General features: G+C 38.8%; 1 protein-coding gene across 1 annotated transcript; it reads left to right on the top strand.

Annotated features, from left to right (window-relative positions):
* On the top strand, positions 1-26,357 carry LOC136833050 (ATP-dependent RNA helicase DHX30-like). Its single transcript, XM_067094697.1, is given in 11 exon segments — positions 1-188; positions 560-644; positions 1,129-1,260; positions 2,855-2,873; positions 2,876-3,596; positions 4,615-4,819; positions 5,557-5,780; positions 11,447-11,685; positions 12,044-12,254; positions 20,804-21,067; positions 26,051-26,357. Coding segments are annotated over 11 exon segments (2,499 nt in total). The 3' UTR covers positions 26,262-26,357.

Raw genomic sequence — 26,357 nt, 5'->3', positions numbered from 1 at the left:
ATGTGGGAGTGGCAGGATGTTGACCTTTGGAAAGCCTCGGGAGTGGCAGGATGGGAGAATGGAGTTGAGCAGTCAGTTAACAGTAGTAGTAGATGTGGGAGTGGCAGGATGTTGACCTTTGGAAAGCCCCGGAAATCATGGAGAAAGGGTATAGATGAGGATTTGGGCCAGGTTGAAATTCAGTTATGGTACATAAGATAGAAGAAAGGAAAGCTAATTATGTCCAAAGAACTTGTCTCTCATCTAATCCTAAAAAGGGAAATCCTATCACTGCTGCAAGAATTTTCTTGTCGCAGCATAGGCTTTTCTAAGATCCATATATGATGTTAGAATAATTTTATAACTTTAAAAAGACTATACTTAAAATTAGTTTTCTTATTTCCTTTCAGACTCTTTCTGTTCATGGTTACAGTATTTGCATATTTTTTGTACTTTGTGCTTTATCATTTCAATAGTTTCTATTAGAGTAACCAATACTAATGTCACTGTAGAAGTACTTTAACACTTTTTTAGCAAGTAATTTTTCTTTTTTTGTGTGACCAATTTTTTTTTTTTTCTACTATAGAGATAACCTTGAAAAAGCCCTGGATTTACATCAAGTTGTGATTGTGGCAGGAGATACTGGTTGTGGTAAAAGTACACAGGTTAGTTAATATTTTTGCTAAGTATTTTGTAGTGTAACAACTTAATATTTTCTGTATATTCTTGTCTTTTTTATTATGTATGCAAGTTTTGCCTATGGAAACAGTTCCAGATGATGTAGTTTTCTGATTTTCTTTATACAGACAGTCCCAAACATGTGACCTGGTTATGTTCACAGTCACTGAACCTGTCTCAAAATGGATGTAAATTGTCAGCCACTCAATAATGTTTAGACCTGAGATATATTACTAGTCATATTGATATCCGCAGGGTGGGACTGTCATTCAAAATAAATGAAGAAGTGTAGATTATAGGCAATATATTCCTGTAAATCTGGTAATTTAGGTAACTGTTAGGGGTACAGGAGTGGGCAAGTTGTTTATAATTAATTGAAACAACAGTTTGGTGGATATTTGATTAAATCTGGAAAAATTGTTTGCTGGTATTTTGATTTTCTTTATTGGTTTTCTATTTTATTGTAAACAGGTTCCTCAGATGATCCTAGACAAGTGGATAAAGGAAGAAAGAGGAGCTGACTGTAATATTCTTATTTCACAGCCTAGAAGAATTTCAGCAATTTCTCTAGCAAAATGTATTGCTCAAGAAAGGGGAGAACAGGTGTGTTACAACAATTTTATTAATGTCAATATTATCCTTTCAAACTTATAAATGATCAAATTTAAATATGCAAACCTTCATCTTAAAAAGTCTGGGCAACTGCTACTTTGCCACTCACTTTGCTGCTTTGATGTTGATATTCAGTGCAGTTTACAAGTGATTCCAGGCCCTTTTTATCCAGTAGATGTTTTTCTACAAGCTTCAGGATTTATAGTCATTATACAAGCTATATTGTAACAGGAGTCTTGTACATAGTACAGTCATTATACAAGCTATATTGTAACAGAGTCTATACATATACAAAGTGCTTAGCAATAAGAAACTTGCTTTCAGGTTACTAATGTATAGATGGATTTATTAAGCAAAAGATGTTTGTTATTTCTATGGCTTTATTTACATGTAAAATTCATGTGATGCATCAACTTGCAGAATGCTTAAAACCCTAAAAACACTTAGAACTGCAGACACATTTTGATAGCTTAAACCAGAAAACCATTCCAAAAATAGACTTATACAGGGAGAATTTTAATAGTTTTATCACAAAAAGTGCATTTATTCATGAAAATTATATGAAAATACAGTAATTAGTGAATATTCTCAGTGAAAAAATCTTGTTGGTGGTGAATGTTTTCTGAAAGAGAATATGTTCCACAGAGAAAATGGATGTGTGAGTTCAACCATGAGAACGCTGATGCTGAGGGTTTACTGTACTATACATAGTATTCACTTATGAATGCCAATTTCAGCATAAATTACTGCCAAGAAAAAAAAATATACATTCTGCAGTGAAACTAATCAAGCACAGACCATAAAAGTGAAGAAAATAATCGATTACAGAAAAAAAATGAGCATCACCCATAACAAAACTACATGCCCATGCCCAAAACATTGCTTTTGCTGATTTGGGCAGTGCTTGCAAAAATCATGCTGTACAAGTCTAGTGGCCCCACCTGTGTATGAAACAGTCACTCACTGTATAGCTGATTTTCTGTGGAACATACAAAAACGTCTTCCACATTATTCACTGAAAATTGCCTATTCAAAGTATTTTTCATAGAGAAATATTCACAAATTATTCTATTTTTGATCATTTTCGTGACTAAATGAACCGTTGTGATAAAACTAAAAAAATATTCAGGTATAAGCATTTTAGAAGGTTTTGTGTTTTGAACTAATCCAAATAAGGCAGTTATGCATTTTTGAGGGGTTTTAAGTATTCGTGGATTTGAACTTGTTCTTGAGGGTCTCTGATGGTGTGCATCCCCAAAATACAGTGCATTTGTATAATGGTCACAAGACAAAAATCTTTACATTTAATTCTGATTTTGAGGAAGTTTAGGTAGGTTCTTAAAGGGGTAAATTAGGGAAAACATCAGATAACATGATAGATCTCGAACAGGATCACCTCAGAAGCCTCAAAAGTGCTAAATAAAACTAATGTACAGTACATATATTTAACCACCATAATGTACTCTGAAAGCAGGATTAAGTCTTATTGCTTGACACTTTGTATCTATTCTTTTGGTCTATTTATAAAAAGATTGGTAAGATTATGACTTTAATACAATTTACATCAATCACTGAATGTTTATAGGCCAGTGAAAGCATTGTTTATTTATACGATTGAATTATAAACGTGTCGAGGATCGTGGAGGTGTAATGTTTTTAACGACTGGCATGCTGCTCCAGGGACTCCATTCCAATCCTACTCTGGAAGGCATATCGCATGTCATAGTAGATGAAGTACATGAGCGATCCGTACCAACAGATTTGCTCCTAATTCTTTTGCGGCGACTGATTCATTCTAATAACAATCTTAAATTAGTCTTGATGAGTGCCTCGTTAAGTACGGAAGAACTTCGCAATTATTTTGGGAAAAGCGATTCTGCATTGATTGAAGTACCTGGTGCTTTGTATCCTTTAACACGCCATTATCTGTTGGATGTTTTCAGTGAATTGAACCTAAACTCAAAGAAATACCAACTTCAGCCACTTACAGAACCAGGTTCACATCCAGTTGTTAATGTAGATTTAGTTTTAGATATTATAAAAGCAAGGGATTCCTTCTAGTGACCAGGAGCAATTTTGTGCTTGAGACTGCTGGCAGTTCTGATAAATTTAGTGCAAGTGCGATTACAAGAAAATGAAAAATTGAAAGATAGGCTGTGGGTGCTGCCATTGCACTCGCGTCTGCCTTCTTCAGAACAAGAACAGATCTTTGAACCTGCTCCCAGTGGTATGCGGAAAGTGGTGCTTGCAACAAACATTGCAGAAACAAGTTTGACTGTAAAAGATGTTGTCTATGTAGTTGACACTGGATGCCATAAAGAACAAAGGTAGGTGGTATGATTGTCTTTATGTTTGTTGATACCAGTAAATGTTAGCAAGTATCAAAAGAACATTGTATTTTTCATTTGTGGATCCATTTATATCTATAAAATAAAAAACTGACATCATATGTCACTGGGACTTAAATCCAAAATGTCTACTAATAACAAGTATGTATTTGAACTATTGGCAATTAAATATGTGACAAATACTCTGGTATTAACCATTCTAGTAATGCTTGATGTCAGTGATGGTCAGTAGAATTCATGAAACTCATTTAATCTTGTATTTTTCTTCAAGATTGTTGCTTAACCCCCATATATATACCTTTGTTTTTAAAAATGTGGTATGATAGTCTACCTGTGCTTGATGATATTTCCTGATGTGCCATTATTTTTTGGTTATATGTTTTGGGCTGCCACAAAAAATAAACATCAAGAGCAGACAAAAAAAACAAAGGAATGCTGTAGCATAGCATTTTAGCTGTTGTGAAGTTAACTTGGGATAATCTCTCATGAGAATGTATCCTTGTTCCTCTGTTTAGAGCCATGCAGTGTCTTGTCTCTGTTATCACGATACATAGACAGCTGCATCAACAGTTAATGTCTTAAGTACATTTGAAATGCCCTGTAGGGGTTATCGCCATCAGTGCACCACAAGTGATGCACAGTAGGCATTACTGAACAAAAGCTCTTGCAAAGTCAAATTATTTCCGGCAACCCATCATTTCTTTTACTGTACCTCCGTTCATAGTCTCTTTGTTCCATTTTCTTCCACCCTCTCTTACCAATTGTTTCATAGTGCAATTGCGAAGTTTTCCTCGTTTCCCTTTCAGCGCTGAATGACCTCATAGGTCTCAGCGCTTGGCTATTGGCTTAAATTTTAGATTCCATTCCATATACTGTATACAGTATATTATATATATAAAAATATTTGAAATGTTATAGATTACTTATGAAAAACAAAGCTGCAGTCAGCCGATATCACAGAATTATCAAGAGTTTTATTCAATTCAAAATTTTTCAGATATGACAGTAGAAGAGATTTGAGTGTCTTGGGAAACCATTGGATTTCAAAAGCCAATGGCCAGCAGCGAGCCGGGAGAGCAGGAAGGGTGCAGCCAGGTGAGGTTTTTCACCTCTACTCTGAGAACATTCATAAAGATATGAGCAGATTTCCTGTACCTGAAATTTTGAGGATTTCATTAGAGCATGTGATACTACAGTGTAAGGTATGTGAAAAAAAAAAAATTTTTTTGAAGAATTTTTAGTTTGTATATAGGGATTAGTCTTTCTAGATTTCTGAAGAACTTATATTACTGTTTAGATATTCAAGGTTTAATTGAAGCTTTATTTAGCAAGTTCTTTGTTTACCAATATGGTTTTTTGTTAACAATTTCTAAGGAAAAAATTAAATGAGATTTGAGGATAAGAAATATGCGTTTGTGGAAAAGTTAATTTTCTATTTTCATAGGTAATAGCTTTTTAAAAATTTAGTTATTGGATATAGAGGTAAAGTAGATGAATCTGGTAAAATATATTGTACAGAATCTGGGCCCTGAGATTAGGTATTTATTACCTGTATTAGATATGATTATAATGTCATATGAAATGTTTTACAGCATGTGATATTGAATTTATCAACATATTGGGATTGGGTTTTGAGAGGTTATAGAATTATATTTGTTACATAACAGTAATTTTTAGTTTGTCCTTTTTATATCTATGATATTCTGTACTGCCTCAATTTCAGATGTAATAAATTTCCTTGCTATGTACTTTTCCAAGACAGTGCAATATTTTTTAAAAAGTAGCTGAAGTTCACAAGCTCACAGCAATCATTTGTTATAAAACAGGCAAATTACAGCCTACCTCCTGTGTTAGACAGTATTGGTACATTGTTTTTGACTTTCCAGTAAAAATTTTTTGGAATAGTAGATTATTATCAGTGAAACATTTCTTATTACAGGCACACTGTGGAGAAGAAAGTGCCCTGTCTTTTCTCTCAGATGCCCTTAGTGTACCTTCTCCTAGACTAATAGGAAAAGCTGTAAGGAATCTTGAAGATTTGGGACTACTTAAATCCAATCGTGCGGAGTCTGTTGAAACTCTCACTCCTTTGGGACGGCGTGTGGTTCATTTTTCAACCCCACCTCATTTGTCAAAGGCTCTTATTTATGCATCAATATTCAAGTTAGTATTGTTGACTGTCAATATTCACCCTTGAAGGAATACAGTACTATGTTTTATAATAAAACAGGCTTTATACAAACCCATTCATCATGCAATAGTCTTTAACATTGTGGAATACGTCCAGGTGTATGGTGCAGAAAGTTCTAAAAGGAACAGCTCCGCTGCATGTGGTCATCCAACTCCCTATTACTTGAAGTACTTATTGCTACTTTGCATTTATGTTGAGTGTAGACATGCTGCCTTTCTTTTCACACTTTTTGTGTGTATCCTGCCTCCAGCTTGTTACTGCATGACTAGGTGCACTGCTGCTGTTGTCAGTTGTGCCTGCAAATGGCACTTATTTCTTCTGCATGAGCTGGATCAGTCACTAAATATTGGTAAAAACTTCTGCATGAGCTGGATCAGTCACTAAATATTGGTAAAAAGGTAGTTAACTGGTCGTGATGGGTGAGAAGGGGGGTATACCCCTTACTCACCCAACTACACCACACTCATTTTCTTCAGGTACTAGAAATAGCAAACATTAACACTTTCTCTTCCCTTTCCCTATGTGCTCATTGGATATCAAATGAGTCGCTTGCTACCCTTTTGAATTTGCAGTGCTTTTGTGCTTTGTGATGTGTCCTTGTATTTTTGTCACTTTGACCCTGTATTTTTGTGTTACTGACCTTTTTTTTTCTTAGAATGTATTTTTGTGTCACTTTGGTCTTGTTTTTTCTTGGAATGAAGAAGAAATATGGCTATTGCAAGAACAAGGAACATTGGCAACCATGTGGTTGCCTCATTACAGTGCTCCCCCACTTTTTCGCAGGATAGGTTCCAGAACCCATTGCAGAAATGCGAAATCCCCTCAAAAAATGCTTATTACTGCCAAATACCCAATACCCCTTAAACTATTACACTTATAACTGTCTATTTTGAAAGTTCACTGCCTAATTTAGTAGTTCAAACAAAAATGTATCTTAAATTATCATACTAAACCAATTTAGTATCAATTCAAACAAAAGTACACCCCAAACCATCATCCCAAAACACCTTAAGTCAGATTAGTACCCTTTTACAACTGTTACTCTTAAGTATATACGACCCCTAAAATGCGTTTAACAATGATTTACTAATTTTAAAATATTAATGTAAAACAGCAAAACATCAATAAAATGTTTAATACAAATTAAATAAAGCTGTCTTACAGAACATTTGACAAGTAATCCAGTTACCCCTGTATACATAAGCTTAGTTGTTTTCTCTCATAGTGTTGAAGTTGTCCCATTTTCTTTATATGCTGGTAAAAACAATTAAAATTATCACTAATTAGCTTTTTTCCATAGAGCAACATTGTGTATTCACTAATTACTGCATTTTTTTGTATTGTGTTCATGACTAAATACAGATTTTTATGATAATAATTTACAGTATACTTATACTGTAGTAATGTATCTATTAATCTCATTTCAGGTTGGGCCATAAAAATAATTTACAGTGTACTTATACTGTAGTAATGTATCTGTTAATCTCATTCCAGGTTGGGTCCCAGACTGAGCGTAACAGGTGCACGATTCGATTCTCTCTCTCTCTCTCTCTCTCTCTCTCTCTCTCTCTCTCTCTCTCTCTCTCTCTCTCTCTCTCTCTCTCTCTCTCTCTCTTTAAGGGAAATGTAAGGTGTATTTGAAATATTACTGTAAAGTGGTTTTGGATGATAGAGCATATTGTACAATGTTTCAAATATTCACTAATTATTTTCATTTTATTTTCCAGTGTTTTTACTGGAAAATAAATTGAAAATGATTAGCAAATATCTGAAATATTGTACAATATGCTCTATCATCCAAAAACACTTTACAGCAATATCATTTCAAATACATCTTACATTACCCTTCTGTTATGCTCAGTCTGTAAATCATTTTTATCATAAAAATCAGTATTTAGTGATGAACACAATATGAAAAATACAGTAATTAGTGAATAAATAGTGTTGCTCTACGAAAAAAGTGAATTAGTGATAATTTTAGAGATATGGTCCATAGAACAAATCCGCGAATTGGTGAAAGTTCCCGCAGAAAAGTGAGATATGTTCCACAAAAATCCGTGACAAAATGAAGCATGGAAAACTGAAGCATGAAAAAGCAGGGTAGCACTGTACTATGTTATTGGTAGACTCAAATGAGATTTTTTCTATTATAGGGTAAAGATCTCCTCACTGGAAAAAGTATGGTAAATAAAAAGGAGGAAGAAGGACAATGCATTACCTGATCTCTGGTGTCTTGGGTGGGAGGTTATTTCCCTAGTGACTCCACAAAAACACTCTAGCTCCTTGTCTTACATAAATTTCCATTCATCTTCCTCCTACTGTTGGATCTATCCCTTGAAGGAGGGTTAGCTTCCCCAAACTTGCAAACCCATTCATGCCATTTCACCAGGGGACGAGGAAGCAAGTGATGCTCAGGAGTTGTCAACTTTGAAGTATTTACAGAAAATTTGTCTTACTCTCCAGGGCTGTCTTTGGCAGCATTTTACAATGACCTTGCAGAAAGGGAGAGGCCTCCTCCTGATGTGTCTGTTGCTGTTCCTGCAGCCCCCATGGTGGCCTCTTTGTTTTCTTTAAAGAAGGGGGGATACTCCAGTGCAGTAGTTCTGCCAACCCAGCACATTTCCAGCCTGACCAGCCCTTCAGTGTGGAAGACAAGCAAGACATACTAGGGAAAAGGGAAGAAAAGTTTCTGCCATTCTTCTTCTTCATCAGCTTCCCCCTCTTCTTATTGTCCTTCAGCTCATCTTCGTCCTTCTCCTCATTGGACCCTCTTACTTCATGTAGGAGGAGAATAATAAAGGGAAGTCTAAGGCCTCACATGATTAGTTCAGGATGAATTCTCCAGCCTATTCATCCTCCTAAGGGGTGTCTCCTATAATGTATATAAAAAAGGCAATGGCTGTATCCCCAGAGGAAAAAATAACAAATTTATAAAAGTAATTTGTTTTTCCTGGGTATACAAACCAGAGCCTTTTATATAGGTTAGACCCACCTTAACTGCCCTGCTGTGTCCCTGCAGCTAAAGGAAAAAGTAAATGGCAAGGTTAGGCAAGTGAGGGGCATACCCTCCCTCAACTGAAAGATAATCCAATATATACTGTATATATATAAAGGGCTTTTGTTTTTATACTTATGAAAAATATGAATGACTTAAAAATTCATGTTGGACTGGCTGGACAGTGAGACAAAGGAGATCCAGATAAAGAAAATAAATCACATGAAGTACAAGAATCAAAAGGTGAAAGTTGCTAAAAATCCCACAGTTGTGCTAAGAAGTAACAGTTGAGAGGTTTGTCAACGAGATGGAAGGAAGAATGAATGGATGTATAGTAAAATACTAAAAAGTGGATACATCTGTGGTTCGAAAGGATATTGCCAACACCTTTTATTAACCTAAACGCTGAGCCTCTATTTACAAAAACATCTCCCGTATGTTGGCTTTTGTCAGTTAGCGCTCGAGCGGAAAAAGTTTTTCAAAAAATCACAGCACGCTTAGTTTTTAAGATTAAGAGTTCATTTTTGGCTCCTTTTTTTGTCATTGCCGAAATTTAGTGGAAACCATCAGAAATGAAAAAATATTATCATATATAAATATTGGAATATATGAGCGAAAAAAAACGCTTTATATAATTGTATACAAATCGCGCTGTAAGCACAACGGTTAAAGCTAATGAGTTAATTTTTTTAGTTGTATTGTACACTAAATTGCGATGATTTTGGTATATAACAAATTGTAAAACGATCAAAAGCAACACAGAGAAAATATTATCACAAAAATGATACATGAATTAAAACGCTGGCGTAAAGAAATGTTTTTTTCAAAATTCACCATAAATCGAAATATTGTGCTAGAGACTTCCCGTTTGTTGAAAATGATGCTAATTGATTGAATATTACTAGACTGTAAGTGTTTTAGCTTATAATTGCAGTTTTCGACCATTTCGACGAAAGAAGTTGACCGAAAGTCAAAATTTTTCTATTTATCGTGATTTATATGAAAATATTTCAAAACTGATAAAAGCTACAACCATGATTATTTTTCTGTTGTATTGTACATGAAATTGCAACATTTTCATATATAAAACTTTATATAACGACTAATATAAATGGTGCAAATATTACGACAACGAGATAAAGAATTTTTGAGATGTTCGGCGGTACCGCGCGCAGACGAAGGAAAATGTTTTTTAAAAATTCACCATAAATCGAAATATTGTGCTAGAGACTTCCAATTTATTGCAAATGAAGTAAACGATTGTATTGCAAAATGAAGGTAAACGATTGAATATTACTAGAATATAAGTGTTTTTAGCTTACATTGCGTTTTTGACCATTTGGTCGAAGTTAAAGTTGACCCGAAAGGTTGAAATTTTGGCAGTTATCGTGATTTATGAAAAATATTTCAAAACTTGAATAAAAGCTACAACCATGAGCTATCTTCTGTTGTATTCTACATGAAATTGTGCACATTTTCATATATAAAAGTTTATGTAACAACTAATGTAAAACGATGCAAACATTTACGACAACATGACGAAGAATTTCTGAGATGTTCGGGTTGAGTTATTCAGGCAGGCAGCGTGAGGAAAAAGTTTTTTTCAGAAATTCACCATAAATCGAAATATTGTGCTAGAGACTTCAGTTTGTTGCAAAATGAAGGTACATGATTGAATATTACTAGAATGGAAGAGTTTTTAGCTTATAATTGCGTTTTTTTACCATTTCGGTTGGAGTTAAGTTGACCTGCTTGAAATTTTGGCAGTTATCGTGATTTATATGAAAATATTTCAAAACTGATAAAAGCTACAACCATGAGTTATTTTCTGTTGTATTCTACATGAAATTGCGCACATTTCCATATATAAAACTTTATGTAACAACTAATATAAAACAGTGCAAACATTATGACAAATGATTTTAAAGAATTTCTGGCGCGGACGTAAGGAAAAAGTTTTTTCAAAATTCACCATAAATTGAAATATTGTGCTAGAGACTTCCAATTGGTTGCAAAATGAAGGTAAATGATTGAATATTAGTAGAATGTAAGAGTTTTAGCTTACAATTGCGTTTTTTACCATTTCGGTCAGAGTCAAAGTTGACCGAAAGTTTGAAATTTTGCAGTTATCGTGATTTATATGAAAATATTTCAAAACTGATAAGCTACAACCATGAGTTATTTTCTGTTGTATTGTACATGAAATTGCACATTTCACATATAAAACTTTATGTAACGGCTAATATAGAACAGTGCAAAAATTACGACAAAATGACGAAGAATTTCTGAAATTTTAGGCGAGTTACCAGCGGGCATAAGAAAAGCTTTTTTTCAAAAATTCACCATAAATCAGAAATATTTTGCTAGAGACTTCCAATTTGTTGCAAAATAAAGGTACATGATTGAATATTACTAGAATGTAAGAGTTTTAGCTTACAATTGCGTTTTTCGACCATTTCAGTCGAGTCAAAAGTTGACCGAAGGTTGAAATTTTTGTAAAGTTGACGACGGGTGCGATCCACTTGGCGCAACAGACAATTTTAATCGTGATTGATACGCCCATTGTAGTAGGCGTTTAGGGTTAATGAATTCAGTGCAGCAATGGTATAATTGTGATTTAATTTATGATTTTTTTCTCATCAGGTGTATAGATTCAGTTGCATCAATTGCAGCCGCATTAAGCAGTGGCAGGGGTATATTTCATAACAGCATTGACATGCGTTCTGGCATACGAGACATTAAACAGTCGGTAAACCCAACAAGTGATCTTCTGGCAATGTTAGGCCTCATTCAGCACTGGGAGGAACTGTCAAACTACAGAGACTCCATTCATTATTGTAATAACAATAATCTTAGTCATCGTGGATTATTGTTTAATAATGGTTAGTAAATGTCTATCTAAAATACTTCTAGATATTAGTAATAGCATCAGCAATTGTCATATTTTTATTGTAGTTGTTATTAAGTAGGTTTTACAAGACCTTTGACTTAACAGAATTATAATGTAGTAAATGTATATAAGAATATTTATCTGGAACAGAAAGTTGTGGACGTACATGAAGAAAATAAAAAATTTATAATTCATTGAAAATTTTAGGGTTGTAATTTATATTTGAGTGTGCACATTGATTTATAGCCTTTTTCCCATTCAGTACAATGCGTGTTTTCATGGTGACAAAAATAATAAACAATAAATAATTTTTATAAAACAATTCTTGATGTGATTAATTTCATCCCTAGGGATCAAGAGAGTGTATGGTGACCATCTGAAAGATGCCTTTATGGTTGATAACAATGTGTTTTCTGAAGACTCGACGTGGAATGTGAACAACCTGAATCATCAGTTACTTTTGGGGGTTTTACTGGCTGGTGTTAACAGAGTATTGCTCCTACAGAGAGGGATGTTGTCTAAAGGAATACTGCGAAAGGACAGTACCATTATCAAGACATTGTAAGTGTTACAAATTATATTGTTTTGATTGAAGTATATTAACTTTACAAGTTTTTATCACTTTTTATAATTCTCACTTATCCAGATTCACTTAGCTGTTTTAATGTCTAGATTTCTTTCTTAATTAATTTCGACCTTTTCAGTTGTTCAGAGCTCAATTCTACCGGTTTTTCCACATCCACAGATCAATCCTTAGTCATTTATAAAAATGTCTTGATCAGTTGTGAATCAAGGTTACCTGAAGACCAGCAGAATTATCTGTCCAGGTTAATTTTTCCACAATGCCCTCAGTAGTATTCTTTTTAAAATGTGGTCATGATTTTGTGTAGTATTTAACATTATTCCCACATGAATACAAACCATCGGTCTTGTTCCAGCCCGAGAAGAACCCTAAAAGAGTTCAGAGGTCTGGTTAAACAAATCATTTATAACTAACTATAACCTTCAGCACAAGCTGGAGCAGGCTATTGTACACAGCAAGATTGCTCAGTAGTTAAACTACTGGCGGGAGGGGCAATGGGTACCCTCACCACCTCCCTTCACTGAGTTACGCAACCACTTGCCTTATGGCCTTCATCCAGAGCAGACGCACTCCTTACCTTCCTCTACCCGAATATTTGCTGGCTATTCTGCTGCACTTCAATCCTGGTTTTTCCTGTTTGTTGTGCTTTGTGTGATAATGTTGATATTATGATTACTTTCTTGATATTTTGCAAATGCAAACCCAAGAGTCATCTCTGCTTAAAACCCCATCTTTGCCTTGGTGTGGGAAAGTGGCAGTGTAACTGTTTTCTGTCAACTATATAAGTAGACCCTCACACCGTTTGCACAAAATGCCGCAAACGGGTGTTCAGTTACTGATCCTTTTATTGAGTGTTGTGAATGGTACCTGGAGCAGTGGATGCGGTTTACTGTATAGAGGAAATCCAGGGGCACTGGGTAGCTCCTTGTCTCTTCCCATGTGACTTGCCATTGTTGCTACCTCTTCTTGGGGAGAGGTCACTCCCTCCATTCCCCTGTTGCTTCAGCAGTGAGTGGTTTGCAAGGGAGGGCTGGGGCTGATTGCAACCTCTCAAGGACTTGCTTTGTATGGTTGGGGAGGAGCAATCCCCCTCGGAGCAAAGGGAGGCAGCCCGTACTAACCAGTCTTTTGCAGGTCTGGGAGAGATCGGGAAGACTTTCCAAGGACTTAGGGATCTCTGGCCCTCCCTAGGTCTTCCCAAGGAGCCATCGGTACGCAGCTTGATTGCGCACTGAAGTGCCTCCAATTTGCCTCCTGTCTCTTTTGCATCAGTAACTGGGACTGCGGTTTCAACTGGGACTACGGTCACGGCGACTTCAGTTGTGCACCTGGTCCCTTTGACTTCTAGACTCCCGCCGATGTCTCCCAACGCTAAAGATCTTCTAGATAAGTCCACCTTTGTTGTCTTCGTCATTACCTTCTCCACCTGCCTTTGCCTCCTCCCCTTCTTCCAAGGGTCCTGTTATGTGGACAGACCCAAGGAAGGAAAAGGTTGCTTCTCTCAACAGTAAGAAGGCCCATCAACCCTCGCACAGCATGTCTTCTTCCACAGAAGAAGCATTGGGATCTCTCTACGCATCTGCCTTGTCCCCGGACAGGGAATCCGCGTCTTGGGGTCTCCCCGAACATCCAAGGCACGGAAGCGGCCCATGCTCGGGTCAGCCACAACTCAGTTCCCACTAGCCGAGTCTGTGTACATGGATCCCCCACGTCCACCAGCATCCAAGGCTCCAGTACCAGACACTGGATGTCTCCTGGGTCTGGTAAAGAATCTTCAGCTACACAGGGATCCAAGTATTCATCCTGGAAGCTCATCCCTATCACGGGTCTTCGCATGCATGTCATCTGTTACACACTTCTGTGCCTCGGATATTAAGCATGCGCGGGTCTCCCCGACCTGTGCTACCAAAGGTTCTTCCGCCCGGGTTCCAACATACCCACGCGGGTATGGTAAGCGTTCACAGTCTACGGACCGGGACGCAGCCTGCAGAGAGAGTGAGTGTGCAGCATGCAGGCACTGCCCCCACCCCTGGAACTTTGAGAATGCGAGACATGCTTCCCACAAGCCGCGCCTCGGCCGATTGGAGGACAGGGTCCCCTGACAGTGATGCCGACCGTAGAGTCCGCACACCCAAAAAAGCTTGGAGGAGGTCCCCCATTCAATCTTCTTTGCAAATTGAGGCCTCAGCCTCGAAGAAGATTCCACCACATCACTGGGACAGCCCATGCTCTTGCCCAAGAGTGCGAGATTGCTCTCATGGGGGCGAGCAGCCTTGCTCTTCCCAGGATAGCTTCCAAGCACATTCATGGGATCGTGTGTGTTCTCCCAGGGACAACCCCCATTCACCTTCACGTGACAGGAGCTCTTCCAGGCCTGTGCATTGATCGTCACCACAGGTTGACGGTCATTCACGGCCTTCCTCTCCTGCTGAGACTTTGGCCTCTGGCATGTCCACAAAGGGTGCTAAGCCCCTCTCACCTGCTCCTTCAACCCCTTGGGGGTACACCGGGAGCTGTGGGATGGACAGGACTTGGGTTGGCGATCAGGATTTGGCTTCCCATCACAGCCCTTCGTACACCCCCGGTTTGGTCCTAGGACCAGAATGGATGTATGCTCAGGTGTCCAGAAAGGGGACATGGGGGTTCTGAGGAGGGTCTGTCGCCTGCAGAGAGAATGACTCGAGAGGACGGTGACTTGGAAGGGCCAGAAGGTCCTCTTCCCAAGGACACAGACACCCCTGAGCTGGAGAGGTCCTACTTGAAGATTGTCAAACTGATTCGTCTGTACAACAATCTTTGGGAGGAGAGTTTGGCCTCCGATGAGGTTGTTCCTTAGGACCCTGAAGTACTGGTTGGCGCCCGCAAGGAATCCTCACATACGATTGAGTTGCCATGGTCAAAACTTGCCGAGTCATTCCTGGGCCAAGTGAATTCTGTCTCTGGGAGGGAGCACTCACTTCAGGCCAGTTGCTCATTCAAGCTGCTTCCTCCACCTCTCCCTTGTCAGAAGAAATCCTATAAGCCCATGGAGAGGTCAGTTCTGGCAGTACAGGTTTACCTGGACTTGGTTCATCTCGGTCTGGGTCTGTTGGAGCAGCTCCATGCGGAGGGCATCTCCCTCTTGCGTCAGGAGTCAGCGACTTTGGAGACGACTGCCATGGCAGCATTTCAAGCAGTCTTTTAGATGGACCATTGTTCCACTACCGTGGCTAAGGTTATCACTTCTTCTTTGCCAACTAACAAAGATGTGGCTAACCTTAACAGACTGTTCCTGTCTGGAGGTAGGGTGATCACCTACCTAGCCAACCAAACAACTAACCTGTGGGCAAACTTGATGCTTAAAAGGAGAGATGCAGTTCTCTCCTGAGTCTCCAAGTTTGTTGGTCCTGAGTTGGTCATGACCTTGAGGAATGGACCATTGCTGGGTTCCACTTCTCTCTTTCACAAGGAGCAAGTGGATGCCGAGGTGGATTGTCGAGGAGCGGATAACAATGATTATCTTGTCCACCGTGCAGTGGCAAAGACCTTTGGGCCTTCGCACACCACTACAGCCCGACCCTTGGGTCCGGCTGGCCCTTCCTCCACGGGTCCTAGGAAACCTCAGAATCCTAAGGTCCCCCGTAGGACGGTTGCAATTCAGCATCCCTTTCGGTCCTCTGCCAAGCCATGTAGAGGAGGTAAGGGGAAGAAGGGAGGAGGACGCTAGCGGCAGTGTTCCCCTCCAAATGCTGCCACTGATAGGGGGTTGCCTGTTGAGCCATTGGGCGACAAATGTCCTTCGGGTGGGCTATTTACTTCCTCTTCAAGTTTCCTCCACCTCTCACCAACCTTCCGGTCCATCTACAGACGTGTGTTCCAGCTCGCCGAAGGACCTCGTTCTTCGGAACAAGATGAAGACAGTGCTGAAGAAGGGCACTGTGGAAGTCTTGACAGATTGGTCTTTTACAGCAGGATCTTTCTCGTAGAGAAAGCATCAGGGGGATGGAGGCCGGTCATAGATCTATCTGCTTGAACCGATTTTTCGCCAGACTCAGTTCAGGATGAAAATGACATGTTTAGTGCTCGCGGCCATCAGGGAGTCTGGCTTCATGCTTATGGTGGATCTGCAGGATGCGTATTTCCAGATACTCATCCATCAGTCCTCCTGCAAGCGCCTCCACTTTATCCTCATTGGGACGGTGTACTAATTCGGGGCACTTTGTTTCGAGCTTTCAGCCGCTCACTAGGTGTTCACGCAAGTGTTCACCCTCGTGTCGACTTGGGCCCATTCGCTCAGGATATGTCTTCTGAGGTATCTCGATGATTGGCTAGTCCTGGCAGACTCTCGTTTGAAGTTGCTCCAGGACAGAGGATAACGTACCTGGGCATGCTGATAGATACGGCACCAGTGAGAGTCTTTCCCTCAGACTCCTTTGTCAGCAGGTTCAGGGAGGCAGCGCAATCGTTTCTGTCCCGACAGGAACAACCAGCTCGGATGTGGCAAGTCATTCTCGGTCACCTGTCATCTTTGGAGAAGCTGGTCCCTCATGGGTGACTTCACCTTCGTTCCTTTGAGTGGATAATGAAGGAGTTCTGGTCTCAAGCAAGGGACCCACTGTCCCTTCTCATTCCTCTTTCGAGAGAAGTGAGACAGGACTTAGCTTGTTGGCTAGACGACAGGAACCTCATGATAGGAGTTCGGCTTCACGCTCTCCTTCCTGAGATGCTTCTATTCTTGGACACTTCGAGGGAGGGATGGGAAACACACCTGGAGGAGTTACTAACTTCAGGGGTTTGGAATCAGAACGACAGGCACTTCCACATCAACGTTCTGGAGCTCAAGGCAGCCTTCCCAGCCCTCCAAGAGTTCCGGGATCTAGTGTTGGGGTACCCCGTGGTACTGATGAGCGACAGTGCCACGGTAATGGCATATGTCAACAAGCAAGGGGGACTAGTTTCCCTCCAGCTTCACCAGTTGACGGTGCAAATGCATGAATGGGCAGTAGCAAACTCAGTGGAGTTTCAGCCAGATACATCCCAGGCAAGAGGAATGTAGTGACAAACAAACTCAGCGGTCAGGGTCAAGTGACAGGGACAGAGTGGTCCCTACACCCAGACGTGAAGGGATTGTTCGACCTTTGGGGACGTCCAGTAATAGACCTATTTGCAACCCGGCACAAAAGGAAGATTGCCAGTGTTCTACTCACCCATCCCAGACCCTCTGGCTACAGTGGAGGATGCCTTTGAGCAACCTTGGGACAATCTCAATGCATATGCTTTTCCCCCGTTCTGTCTTATTTGTCAGGTGATCAACAGGGTAATGATCACCACAAATCTCAGAATGACCCTGGTGGCTCCCAAATGGTCACATGCCGAATGGTATCCGGACCTACTAGCTCTGCTAACCAAGGCACCAAGAGAAATTCCTCCTTACCACAACCCCCTTTTCCATCTCCAAGTAGAGAGGTCCCACCAGTCCGCAGAGTCCCTATCCCTTCACGGTTGGAGACTATCCAGCGTCTCCTGCGAGCGAGAGGCTTTTCTCACTGAACAGCATTGGAGATGTCTGGATATCTTTGGAAATCCTCTGCAGACATCTGCCAGGGGAAGTGGGCTATCTTCTGTGGTTGTTGTTGTGGAAAGGGTTTCTCTCCAGTCAGAGCTACTATTCAGCAAGTAGTGGACTTTCTTATCTTCCTTCGCCGAGAGAAGCATCTCTCTGTTTCAGCAATTAAGGGCTACAGAGCTGCCGTGGGCCTAGTCCTACACCTAAAAGGCATAGCTCTCTCTTCCTTTATGGGACATCCCCTTGCTGATGACAGGCTTTGAAAAGTCTTGCCCTCCCAGAGAAATCAGGCCCCCTGAGTGGGATGTAACTCTCGTCCTTCGAAGCCTGACGCATGCTCCTTACGAGCCTCCACGAGAGTCATCAGACAGGGATCTGACCCTCAGGACTGTTTTTCTGCTTGCCCTGTTATCAGCAAACAGAGTGGGCAAAATCCATGGCCTTTGTAATGTCAAACACTCAAGGGGAATGGGATATGTTTTGCTCGAATTTGCCCCGGAATTCGTAGTGAAGAATCAGAATCCATCGGTCCCTGACGTTAGATTCGAGTCCTTCTCGGTCCCCTTCCTAGAGGACTTTGTAGGTAATGAACCAGATGAGATGCTACTATGTTCAGTCAGAGTGCTGCAGTGCTACCTTAAGAGGACTCGACAACTCAGGCTTGGGTGTTGACAACTTTTTGTTAGCACTGGCAAGACCAAGCAGGAGGTGCCCAAGTGCACAATCTCTTTCTGGCTTCATGAGACTATCAAGCGGGCGTACTCAACGTCAGACGAAGAGGATTCGGGTACATCCCAGCCCAGAGCTCACAAAGTCAGTCATTGCTTTGTCCCTCACATTCAAGAAGAACCAGTTGGTACATCAAGGTGCTGAGAGCAGGAGTGTGGTCGCGCCAGACGACATTCATCTCCTTTTACCTGAGGGACATTGCCCATAGGTCCTTGGACACCTTTTCCTTGGGTCCTTAGGTGGCTGCTCAACAAGTTGTGTAGCTCATCCAGTTTCCCTAGCAGGACAGGTAGCATCTGGTCTAAGATGTACGGTTGTAGAAATGAGAGCATCTATATGTGACTGCCCCCCCCTTCCCTTTCTCTTACCTCTCCTTTTCCGGTGGGCATAGGATGGGTTTTCAAACTGTCATGTGCTGGACAGGCACAGATGCAGACGAGTTATCAGCCTTTCTATTTTTTCTATTGATATGATCTAATAGAAGCAAGTCCTACCCTCTCTCTAGCAAGGGGAGAGAGAGATTGGCAATAAAACTAACGGACTACTTATTTTTAGCTTTATTGTCTCCGACAGAGTGTTCTTTGAAGCCTTTTTTGAAATAATGTTGTTTCCAAACCTATTACCTCGAAAAGCCCTGAAGTCTGACAGTTGGTTCTTCCAAGCCTTTTTCAAAATAATGGTGTTTCCAAACCTATTACCTTGAAAAGCCCAGAAGTCTGACAGTCGAGCACAATGGTGTTCCCCCGATCAGAGGCATGACCAGAAAAAGTCATAGGTGAGGCAAACATCCAGTTGGTTATGAAGCTTACTCAGATCCTCCCACCAATCAGTGAGTCTTCCTATGTAAAGACCAATGGTTTGTATTTGTGTAGGAATAAGTGACAAACTTTGGAAGTAATTTGTATTTTTCCTAACATATAAACCTGAGGTCTTTACATACACTGCCCACCTCTAGCCACCCCTCATTCTGATACTTGGGCTATTAGGCAAGTGGCTGTGTAACTCAGCAAAGGGGGGTAGTGAGGGTACCCCTTGCCCCTCCCACCAGTAGTTCTACTACCAAACAACCTTGCTGTGTAGAACAGCCAGCTCCAGCTTGTGCTAAAGGTAATTCCTATGTAAAGACCTCAGGTTTGTATGTTTGGAAAAATACAAATTACTTTCAAAATTTGTCATTTTGTAATCATGAAATAGTCCAGTAAAAGAAAAAATTATTAGTTTTATTGATGAATAATTCATTCACCCTGTGTTTTAGTATATGGGGAACTCCCCAACCCCCTCCATTTGGATTAATATTCAGATATTATTTAAAATCACCTCTTTAGTAACCTTCACAGCCCTGCTATCAAGTTTAGAAGCCTTTACCTGTCCATAGTCAAATATTACTGTTCAACTAATTATTTATCATACTCATGTCTGAAGTTCAGAAGTTCCAGAGGACACTTACTGTGGATTCTATATGTTTTATACCTTACCTTTGTCACTCAGTGCCATTCTTACTCAGACAACTTCTGGAACAGACAATCTTTAACACTGTAAGTGAGAAGTTACGAATATTTATGCAGTGTGTCTTTATACTATTTTAGTAAAAACTCGCTAAATATTTCTTTTCATTGTATAAACACTGTTTTTATTCATGTGTTTTATAGAAGACATGGAGTTTTGTGTGCTTAACACACCTGCTCATTTATTGTGGTTTTGTACTGTAAACTTATCTGCTGCTGCTGTTCTGTAAAGATATCTAGCAGGTATATTGTATAAACTACCTTTTTTTTAGTTGCACAAGAATATCAAAGATCTGCTGTTATATGCGAGTGATCAGGCAGTTCCCTTGTTTGTCAAATGATTTGCTATACTGTACTTCATAGCACAAAAACTTGTTTGATTATATTTTTCTTTCCTAGCATGTTTCTGCATATTCTTCTGTTTTTGTAAAATTATTTTTGTTAATATATCAGTGTTAAAATATTAAATTCATTTGCCATAATCTGTGCTTGCTTCCGCCCAAGTTCATCCGCTCCCTCCAGTCTCTTGTAACTTGGCTATCCAATTTCTGTAATTTTACCTTGCTCCAGTGATAAAAACAAATCCTATTGATGAGAATTGAGATCTGAAGTTACCAATGTCTCATTTAAAATAAGCAGCCAGCAGCATCTTGCTACAAAATGAAAACTGACGAGTTATATAGTATGGGCTAGACATTTTTTTTGTGGAGCTCAACAAAAACATTTTAACATACTTTTACTTTCCTAGGGAAGGGACAGTTATTAACACTGGCAGTGACTGCGTACTACACAGCATCCCAAAAAATCTGGATGATGATTCCCGCCATCTGTTGTGCGTCCACTTGACCAGGGATGAAACGTCTCGGAGAACAGTTGCAAGAGACTTGTCTCTGCTTCAGCCAATCACAGTTGCATTGTTTGCTGGACGGGCAATATCTCTTCACCTAGCAGGAGAACAGTATTTACTCTCGGTTGATGGCCAATTAAAAATGTCATTTCATGTTGACCAGAGGTAAGTCCACATATCAGTTTAGGTCTTTATCATATGTCAATATAGATTTTATTTTAAGAAAGCTCCCAACTTATGACCAGATGCTGGTCATAGCTGCAAAGGAATTTAGTCTGCTTTTGCAGATCTAACACAATAAGGAATGTTAGTCTTGACTAATTGCAACAGTCTTCCCACCAAGCTGTCAAATTTCTTCAACTGTAATTTTCCAATATTCACTCCTCAGTAATGAATAATTCCTTAAGATCAGCTGTGTAGGAGTCTAAAAATTAAATTGGATGGCATTAGAAGGCAGAGCTTTAGTTCAGTCACATATAAAATGTCAGGAGCAATCATATATTTGTAAGATATGTAAAAACTAAAAGCCAAAACTAGCATAGGATTGAAAACAGTATTGAAAATTAGCAAGAATCAACACCTAGACAAGGTCTTATGACAATGCAGGAAAGCTGGAGTGGGTGGATCAGTGAAATTAATGGCCATAGCTCAAGTACTAGGACCTTAAAGTCATTCTGCACTCAGAAAATTGAAGTTGTCGTTTTGTTCACTATTTGTACACATGTTCAGTTTTGTGTGGGCAGAGGAGTCTTGGGTTTAATTATGAATTGATGATGTAAGACGTGAATGTTTTATAGGTAAATTGAATGTTAAAAGTGGTTAATGTAAATAAAAAAAGTTAGGAAGCAGCTTTTTAATTTTTTGTCAGACAAGTACCGTATTTGACGGCTTATAAGATGCATGTCTGCATAGGACGCACCCCAATTTCAGCAGGACATTGAGGGAAAAAAAAAAAGGTTTCCTAGCCTATGCTCATATGATTTTGGTAAGTAAAAACTGTAGTATTAGGTTATCATATGCATATTGTTTTTTACCAACAGAATCAACAAAAACATTAATAAAGAAGTTATCTACCATATTTATATTTATCAAAATATGTATTATACAATCAGCCATTTACTACGATAAATGTTTCGTCTGCTGGTGAAAGCTACCTCATAGGTTTCCCAATAGATTGCAACATTCATTCATTTTGTAAACATTGTTCCTTACCAGCAGAATCAACAAAAACATTAATAAAGATGTTACCTACATTGTGTAATATATGTCATATATATCCATTATATATTATAAAAGCATGCAATCAAGCTCTGGAATTTACTACGTTTCAGCCTTGTTATCCGTAAAGTTTTCGAGATAATCACCAATAGGTGGCAGCACATGTACTGTGTAAGTCTGTAAATGTGGAATGCTGATGGCGCTGTAGACGACGATAATGATATTAACACATTTTAATGAAAATATCGATAATAACAACGTAGATATTGATTACAATACTAGCAGTAGTAATTGCGGTGATGGTAAGTGTAATAATGATAAATAATTATAATAAACTTTGGTTTTAATAGGTTATTATAGATAACACCGAATGCCAGGGCTAGGCTACAACAACAACGTGACGTTTCAGGTATAATTTCGCCAAAATTCTTAAATTTGAGCCTACATTATGTACATAGGATGCAGGGGGATTTTTTAGGCCATTTTTTATTAAAAGTCGTCTTATACGCCACAACATGGTAGTTCTTTTTGGCATTTGACACTTCATTTCCGTCCGTTTGAGCATTCACCACAAGTAATTGGGAAGGCAGATCAGACGTAATATTTCAAGATAAAAAACTTCAAGTGTTTGTGTATAATTTCAGGGATGATTGATTTTTTTACTTTACCAATAACACCAGCTTCAGCAACAGTTTTGTATTCCAGTCTCCAGTGCCAACACCAGTTACCTTTGTGTACCCGCCACTTTCAGCCAGGTCTATTTGACACTATTGTCATTCAGTTTTGTGCATTGTCATTCATTTCCCATTGTAATGTGCTTCAGGGGTCACTTAAATTTACCTAAATTTGTTTGTAAATCATTACATAATTACACTTGCCCATCCTAGTAAACTAATGTCTACATGGGTTTTACAAGAAATAATTACCGTATTTGATGGCTTATAAGACGCATGTCTGCATAGGACGACACCCAATTTCAGGACATTGAGGGAAAAAATGTTTTAGCCTATGCTCATATGATTTTGGTAAGTAAAAACTGTAGTATTAGTTATCATATGCATATTGTTTCTTACCAACAGAATCAACAAAACATTAATAAAGAAGTTATTTACCTTATTTATACTTATCAAAATATGTAATATACAATCAGCCATTTACTATGATCGAATGTTTCGTCTGCTGCTGAAAGCTACCTCATAGGTTTACCAATAGATTGCAACACATTCATTTGTAAACAGTTTCTTACCAGCAGAATCAACAAAAACATTAATAAAGATGTTACTCATGTAATATATGTTATATATATCCATTATATATTAAAAGTATGCAATCAAGTCTGAATTTACTATGTTTCATCGCTGCAGCTGAAAGCTGCCTCTGGCTTGACATGAATACCGTTAGTGGCAGCACCATCTTGTAAGCGTGCAGAACGGCGTTGGTGATGTACAGTAAAATGATTATGGAAAATATTTGGGAAGAAGAAAACACAATCCATACACAGAAACCTTACTATTGCCAAAGTTAGGAAAATAAAATAATAAAACGTAAGACATCATAATAAGTGAGCATAACAAAAAATAAAAATTAGGGCCATCACCCTTATTCCTCTTCAAAACCAGAAAATTCACCGTCGCCGCCAGACTCGTCACTAAAACCCAGGAACTCCTCAGCATCATCATCATCATCATCATCATCATCATCTTGAAATAATGCGTCATCCTCTGTTCCATCAAGAGCATTGCTGATACCACACTTTTTAAAGATTTCACAACAATTTCTGGTTTGATGTTATTCCAAGCTTGCTTTACCCATTCACAGACTTCTGCAATGCTAGGTCTTTCATCCTTCCTGTTGGTGTGAGGTCGTGGTTTGGCATTGTCATCCACTTGTTCCAAAAAGCTCCTTCATGTTTTGCTTGAATGGCCTATTAAGAGATACATCTAAAGGTTGCAGCTGACTTGTAAGCCCACCGGGAATAACTGCTATCTCAGTTTTAATTCTGCCACTTTCCTTTTAATGACTTCCAGTTCTATGGGCTCGGAACTGATCCCAAACCAAGAGGGAAGGTTTTCTTAATAATCCACCAGGACGGCCTTGCCCATACATCTCGTAACCATAACTTCATCCCATCCTTGTCCATCCAACCTTAGGATGAACATGAACATGCACACCTTTTGGTAATTTTTCTTTGGGGAAGAGTTTTTCTTTTAAAAATAAGAAAAGGGGCAGTTTTGTTCCATCGGCGCAACATGAAAGAACAACCGTATAATGTGTCTTTTCATGACCTGTAGTTTTCACTGCAGCAGTCTTTTGCTCCTTCTAAGCTCACAGTTTTATTTGATGGAACATCAAACGTTAGTGGAACTTCATCCATATTTCCAATCTGGCCTAGTTCAAAAGGAGTTTTTTTTCTGGCAGCTATAATAAAAATGATGAAAATTTTACTATTTTATCATCATAGTCGGCTGGCATTTTCTGTGCAATTGTAATTTTTGTTTGCATTGACAAACCTTCCCTTTTCATAAACCGATAACACCACCCTTCTGTGCCTTTAAAATTTTCAATCCTTGTGTTCGTGTGCAAATTTCCTGGCTTCTGTTCCTGATCATTTGTGAGATGCACACCTGCCTGAGTTCCTTTGATCTACTACCCACTTTTTATTTCCTCATCAATTGCAGGCCAATGTGGGGCTGAAAACGAAGGTTACGGTTTCCTTTCTTCCTCCCGTAGTTTATTTTCTTGCAGCCTCTAAGAACGTACCATTTTTCAGTAGGAGGAGGACCAAATATCTTGCTGCTGCTCTGTTGCTGTGTTCTTTAGCATATTCTATAATCTGAAGTTTGTAGCTAGATGAGTGTAACTTTGCCTCTGCTTCCCCGTATCCATATTTGCAGGTAAAACTCAGTAAATAAAAATGTTCCCTATGTAACGGCTCAAGTCTCGTGAGCAACTGAATAAAGCCATGTTATTATTCTTAAAAGAGAATGCTAGAACGAGTTACTTAAGTATCAACTCAACGAAGCCTTGTTATTATGCCTAAAAGAGAATGATAGCAGGAATTGTCAACCACCAATTGATTGAAGCCATTTTTGTTATGCTGTAAAGAGAATGTTAGCAGGAATTGCCAACTGCACCAACTGAACGGACCTTGTTATCCAAAAAGCATCTCGAGATAATCACCAATAGGTGGCAGCACACGCATCGTAAGTCTGTAAATGTGAATGCGGAGATGCGCTTGTAGACGACGCGATAACGATATTAACACATTTTAATGAAAATATCGATAACTTTAACGTAGATATTGATTATAATACCAGCAGTAGTAATTGTGGTAATGGTAAGTGTGATAATGATAAATAATTATAATAAACTTTGGTTTTTAATAGGTTATTAGGATAACACCGAATGTTAGGCTAGGCTACAACATTCACGTGGCGTTTCATATAATTTCGGCCAAAAATTCTTAAATTTTGAGCCTACATTTATACATAGGGACTTAGGGGGATTTTTTAGCCATTTTTTTATTAAAAGTGTCTTATACGCCGTCAAATACGGTACTTACCATGAAGCCTAATAATTGATTGATGTATGAAAGTATGGTCTGATGACCTGGCAGTGGAATCATTTTGGTCATTCAATGCCATAATGGAAAATGGTTATAAGATAAAACTGTCAAGTGATTAATAATTTGGTAATATTTAAAAATATGGGAAAAAATATAAATGACTAAATATAAAAAATATCAATAGTTTTTAAAAATTCCATGACATCAGCCTCAGTGTCAACTTTTAATACCTCTTCTGATTTATATTCTCATCATCTTCTGATGAAAACGAACAAGATTGATGTGGTGAGAAAGTGACTTGCTCATTATAATTTTTAATTTTTTGGAATTGAGATAATTTTCTTATAATAGTTTTCCTTTTCCAGAACTGGGAATTTCCTTATTGAACTTCGTAATGCTGTACGTCAGCTGGTTGAAATAATAATAGAAACTCGAGGCTTAGATGTGCCATCCTCAAGTTTTGAAGCTTCCTGTGATACACTCATACAATATGTAAGTCGTTTAGTAGAATACTATGATTTCAAAGAAGAGAAAAATACAAAGAGAAGTATATTATATGATGATGATGATGATTAGTGAGATATGGATTTGTATGACAAGAGTTGTTGTAAATAAATTGTAATTTATTTTTTGTTAATTATTAGTAAATTACTGTAATATATTTCATAACTT

The sequence above is a fragment of the Macrobrachium rosenbergii genome, chromosome 51, assembly GCF_040412425.1.
Source record: "Macrobrachium rosenbergii isolate ZJJX-2024 chromosome 51, ASM4041242v1, whole genome shotgun sequence".
NCBI lineage: Eukaryota > Metazoa > Arthropoda > Malacostraca > Decapoda > Palaemonidae > Macrobrachium > Macrobrachium rosenbergii.
Note: the sequence above shows the minus strand (reverse complement) of the source record. Positions and strands in the feature narration are given on the sequence as shown.